The sequence below is a fragment of the Mus caroli genome, unplaced genomic scaffold (genome assembly GCF_978045245.1).
Source record: "Mus caroli unplaced genomic scaffold, Mus_caroli_1 scaffold_17, whole genome shotgun sequence".
NCBI classification, from domain to species: Eukaryota; Metazoa; Chordata; class Mammalia; order Rodentia; family Muridae; genus Mus; species Mus caroli.
In genome coordinates this window covers 56,263,908-56,270,062 of record NW_028227272.1, presented here as the reverse complement: position 1 = coordinate 56,270,062, position 6,155 = coordinate 56,263,908, and the positions used below count along the sequence as shown (strand labels likewise).

Genomic DNA, 6,155 nt, shown 5'->3' with positions numbered 1-6,155 from the left:
ACTGCACAGAAAATTTAAAAGGTATCTTTTCTTTAAATACATTAAAAAGTTCAAATCTTTATTGGAAAAATGAAGTACTTTCTTCACTCTGAAGAAAAGTTTTCATCATATGTAGTGATATGAAATGAAATTTCTTGGCAAACCTGCTAATTACAGAGTTGTGTTTTAAATTCTACTACCCAACATTTTACTCTACGAATTTTAGTGAATGCTGTGTGACATCAGTCATTTTTCATTTCAGAGACATTCAGTGAGGACATGCAAATGGACAACACAACACTGCTCATTCAGTTTGTTCTCTCAGGACTTGTTCATCGGCCCCAGTGGAAAATCCCCCTGTTCCTGCTGTTCTTGGTCATTTATCTCATCACCATTGTGGGCAACCTTGGTCTGATCACTCTCATCTGGAATGACCGTCACCTTCACATCCCTATGTACTTATTTCTTGGGACTTTAGCTTTTGTGGATACTTGGTTATCATCCACAGTGACTCCAAGGATGCTACAAGACTTTTTTGCCAAGAGTAAACTGATCTCTTTCTCTGAATGCATGATACAGTTTTTTTCATTTGTAGTGAGTGCAACCACAGAATGTTTTCTTTTGGCAGCAATGGCCTACGATCGCTATGTAGCCATATGCAAACCTTTACTCTACCCAGTGATCATGACAAATAGACTCTGTGTATGTCTTTTAACATTGTCCCTTTTAGGTGGATGTATTCATGCTTTAGTTCATAAAGGCTTTTTATTCAGATTAATTTTCTGTAGCTCTCACATAATAAACCACTTTTATTGTGATGTTATACCACTGTTAAAGATTTCCTGTAATGACCCTTCTCTCAATTACCTGATGCTCTTTATTTTCTCTGGTTCCATTCAGGTATTCACAATTACAACTATCCTTGTCTCTTATACACTTGTTCTATTTTCTATCCTAAAGCAGAAATCTATCAAAAGCATAAAGAAAGCGTTTTCCACCTGTGGAGCCCATCTCCTCTCTGTTTCTTTGTACTATGGCCCTCTCCTCTTCATGTATGTTCGCCCTGTATCTCCACAAGTAAATGATGAAGATATGATGGACTCTGTATTTTACACCATCATAATTCCTGTACTCAACCCAATTATCTACAGTCTGAGGAATAAGCAAGTAAAAAAATCACTGGCCAAATTTTTAAGGAGAAATACTTAGATTTCACATTATTGTCTGTCATGCACTTATTAAAACATGGCAAATTTGTGCAAATTTAATGTGGCTATATTTCAAGCATTGTGAAAGTATTTTGAAAATCAATCCAACCTAGAATTGTTGTTGATGTTGTTTTATATGTGTATGTATGTATTTATTTGATGTAGGCATACTTATTTGTGAATTGTTACATTGGTCATGGAAACTTGTGCAGAGACCAGAGGGAGGTCAAATGTCTTACATATTTGCTGTTATTTACTTTCTTGAAATAGTGTCTTTCACTGACCCCAATCTATAATTTTAACCTACTAACCACAATAATCCTCTTCTCCACCATTCACATCACTGAAGTTACACGTTGAGCCATGATCTGTTCTTCATTGGAAACCCTTTCTTATTGACATTTGAATAAAATGTTGCTAGGAATGCCACAAAAATTTTGATCTTGAGCACCAAGTGCTCTTTCCTACTGCACATTTTCCAGTCCTCCAGAGAGAGCACTAAATGAACTCTTGTTTATGTATCCATTTCTTTAAAAATATTTGAAATGAATTTTAAATTATCTAAAGACAGTATAGTAAAAATAAATACAACAGATATCAAATAAAAACTCTTTAACAGGTCTGTACATTATTTATTATGACATAAGTACATTAGCTGTTGTAGTAGTGTAGTTCCTGTAAAAATAACATGAATATCATTGATAACTTAAAGACTCAGAATATTTCCCTGTTCTGATGAGGCAGTGTTATGTCTCTGTAAACAGATACAAACCATGGGGTTGTTGCTAAAAATATGAAAGGTCTTTCATTAAATTTTGTTGGGAAATGATGATTCATACAGTACTTCTACTTGTGTTTTCTTTATCGAAGGATAAAGGCACTAGAGTACGAATGTAAGATTAAGACTGGGCAGGCTGTCAGAGGATGTGCTGTGGTCAGTGTGCTTGGGAGTGTGAAGAGAGGCTCATTTTGCTCACCATCTGGGCTGTCCTTGACATTCTCTCTAGTTCCGTTTTTGTCACCATCCAGGAAGTTTCAGTAAATCAAAATGTTAACAGTTTTCATGAAATAAACATGTGAGGGATTTTATTGAGGAAATGTAAAGGTAGAAGAAGGGGGAAGTATCACAATAACTTAGATTTTTAAATAGTGAATTAACTAGCATTTAAATGGGCTATCTAAGAGTTATTAGAGTGTATAGTTGAAGAAACTGTATTGTTAATGTATATGAGCTAAGCTCAAACAGTGGTAAGATATGATGTCATAGTCTCCCGTGTTTTTTGTTGTTTGTTTCATTTTTGTTTTTTGTTTGTTTGCTTATTTTGGACAAATGAGAAAAAAAGAAAATTTTGCGAAAATTATGACCTTGATTGCAAATGTAATGCGCTTCCCGAATGCAGAAAAAACGAATCATCTTTAGTCTCACCTCTGTTACATTTTATTTGTTTGTTTTTTTATCCATACACTTAAATTGGCTATTGAGAACCTTACTGCAGACACTACTCCTCTTATGTATATACATTGCAAAACATTTTTTTTCAATATAACAACTTTCTGTTGTTAACTCTTTTTTTTCCAAACCTTTTTACCATGTGGGTTTTGAATTAAATCTTTCTTGAATAAATTTATGTGAAGATGAAAAGATAATGAGATGTACATATGTATTTGTATGAATTTAGAGCTTATATGTGATGTGACCTTATCTGTGATCATAATAGCATTTTTAGATATATTAAAGCATATTAGTTTCCCACATCCTTTGTTTGATCACCCTGGAATTGTTTGAGGTACTTTTGTAAGACACCACATCTTGTTCTGCCATTTGGAATAATTAATAGGTTGTGTGAACTTTAACATATGGGATATGTGGAAGAGTTTGTAAATAAATGCATTTTTAAAAAAAGATTGTGAGACTCTGATCTCACCCTTTTGCCCCATTTTTGTTCCTTAGACATGAATGAAAGTTTTGTTTCCAAATGCAAGTGGTTCATGGTGACAAGTCTCATAAGAAAAGATTGATTAATAACATAGTCAAACCTCTAAACTCTAAGATACCTAGATCCTTTCTTTTTATGAGTCGACTTATTTTCTTTTCTTCTTTTCTTTCTTTTACAATTGTGGAAAAGGTGGGTGAAATTTAAAAGTGAAATTATACATACTTTTAAGGATTTGATAAATTTTAAATCACATTTACTACAATCTCAAAGAGAATATTATTAACTTATAGTCATTAAAAGTTTATTTATTCTTCTTGGACCACATTTTACTTTATATAATACTTAATTTTGGCTACAAACTTGTTCAGATTACAGTTTAAAGTCTTAAAACACTTTCTGTCTGTGCAACACACAGTATGGTGGTTTGTAGACAGGAAGCTTTAAAGAAGGGTTCATGAAATTAAAATTCATACTTCATATGATGAATGAAGTAAAGGTGTATTACTCCTCTGTATCACATAATGAACATGGACAGACTGTTGGCTTATCATAGATGCTTCCTGTCAACGTGTCTTTAGTCTTTTTGGTAACCAAAAGCAGCATAGAAATTTTTCCTTTTATAATTGAATGTGCCTCATTATATGTTGATTTTATATATCAGGAAGCTATTCAATATTAATACTGAATAATAAAAAACACATTTTAACAAGTATTATTATTGATTTTAACTTGGAGTTCACGTTTACAATACTAGAGCAGGTTTTATAATGGCTACTAGAACATTCAGATATCCCAGGAAAGGAATGTTCAAACTGCTTTGAGATCACATATACAACTTCATTATTGTATTCAGAAAACATTGCTACCTTGAAGTTATTCACTACCTTTGGCTCTTTAATCTCTTCACTTCCTCACCTGTAATAATATGTAAGAATTAAGACTCAGAGTATGCTATAGATGCCCCTTGTAAGGTGGCAAATTTTGTAGTCTTTTATTCTCTATCTAATAAGCAGTTGTGTGTCTTGATATTTTCCATATCCTGCAAAAAAAGAAGTTTTGTTTGGTGAGGATTAAGAGAGGAACTAATCTGTAGGTATAACAAGTCAATAGGACTCAGATTAATACTATGCCAATTTAGGACAATAATAGTGGTAGATTCTCCCTCCAGAGCCTATGATCTGTTAGCCATAGGTATTTGGTACAGGGTAATAATGACCAGGATGAGTTTCAACACAGGAATTATGGAATGTGACTTAGGTACAGTAGAAAGTGATTCATGCCATTATTGCACAGGTGAGCATGTCTTGTTAGATCAGTTATAATGATATAACTATAGCTCCAAATGTTCACTGATCAAGGCTGATAATTATCTTTATCCTACAACAGTGCATGTAGCACCTTTCAGAACAGTGAAGGCTAGCTGGAAGAGGTGAAGCTTCCAGGGGAGTACCAGCTCAACATCCCAATATTCAGTGGTTTAAATATGTGCTATTTTAGCAATTGGGTCTTACCATATTCTGGGGTTAGACAGAGGCCATGACAATAGTCTTTGTGGACCTATGGGATCTCACTGTTCAACAACTCCAAAAAAGATAAAGTATTCCTGGCACTGGCACTTTTATTTGCTAGCATGTGGTATTTAACAGGAGTCTTGTCACCCCATTATAAGGTAATTCACTTAAAGTCTCTTTCTCTCTCTCTCTCTCTCTTTCTTCTTTCTCTCACTCTCTCATATATATATATATATATATGATATATATCATTATATTTAATATATATAATGTACAATATTTTACATATCATTATTATTGAGATGCCTCTATAAACCAAGAAAGAATTATAATCATGGAAAGAATACCATTCATGATAACCTTAAGATATATGATGATGCTCATATTTTATGTAAATGTTGACACAGATATTTATATAAATAATATATAATAATTATCAGTAACCTGAATATATCTTAGCCCTGTTTTAACTAATTGTGGTGTACAAAAAATGTCTTGTTTGTCAGATAACCCCTAATTCATGACAGGGTACTCAGGTCACATGGTCACATGGCAGCCAGGAGTTGTACATTCAGGCTTTTTGAAGGCCCATGATGAGAGGGGATAATATTTCCACAAAGTTGCCCATTCCTGCCAAAGATTTCAGGGCTTTGCTGCAAATGTATGAGGACATAAAATGTAATTCATCCACAAGGACTTGTCAGTAACCTCCCCAACACTGCCTGCTTCAGTTGTTGCTTCCTGGAGTAACAATAGTTGCTGAGTCAAAGGGACTTGCTCTATACATTTTTTGAACTGCACACAAAAGCTGTTTCTTTTTTTTTTAATTTTGAATTTTTAAAAATTTTTTATTAGATATTTTCCTCATTTACAATTCCAATGCTATCCCAAAAGTCCCCCATACCTGCCCCCCTTTCCCCTACCCACCCTCTCCCCTTTTTTGGCCCTGGCGTTCCCCTGTACTTGGGCATATAAAGTTTGCAAGTCCAATGGGCCTCTCTTTTCAGTGATGGCTGACTAGGCCATCTTTTGATACATATGCAGCTAGAGACAAGAATTCCGGGGTACTGGTTAGTTCATCATGTTGTTCCACCTATAGGGTTGAAGTTCCCTTTAGCTCCTTGGGTACTTTTTCTAGCTCCTCCATTGGGGGCCCTCTGATCCATCCATTTGCTGACTGTGAGTATCCACTTCTGTGTTTGCTAGGCCCCAGAATCATCTCACAAGTGACAGCTATATCAGTGTCCTTTCAGCAAAATCTTGCTAGTGTATGCAATGGTGTCAGTGTTTGGAAGCTGATTATGGGATGGATCCCTGGATATGGCAATCACTAGATGGTCCATCCTTTTATCTCAGCTCCAACAGAGGAATGGATACAGAAAATGTGGTACATTTACACAATGGAGTACTACTCAGCTATTAAAAAGAATGAATTTATGAAATTCCCAGGCAAATGGATGGCCCTGGAGGGCATCATCCTGAGTGAGGTAAACCAATCACAAAGGAACTCACACAATATG

The 6,155-nt window shown here is 34.8% G+C and overlaps 1 protein-coding gene across 1 annotated transcript; it reads left to right on the top strand.

Annotated features, from left to right (window-relative positions):
- Window positions 1-248: 248 nt before the first annotated feature.
- Window positions 249-1,188, top strand: LOC110288686 (olfactory receptor 5H19-like). Its single transcript, XM_021154970.2, has one exon. It carries the CDS (start codon window positions 259-261, stop codon window positions 1,186-1,188), a length of 930 nt encoding a protein of 309 aa, XP_021010629.1. The 5' UTR covers window positions 249-258.
- Window positions 1,189-6,155: the final 4,967 nt, after the last annotated feature.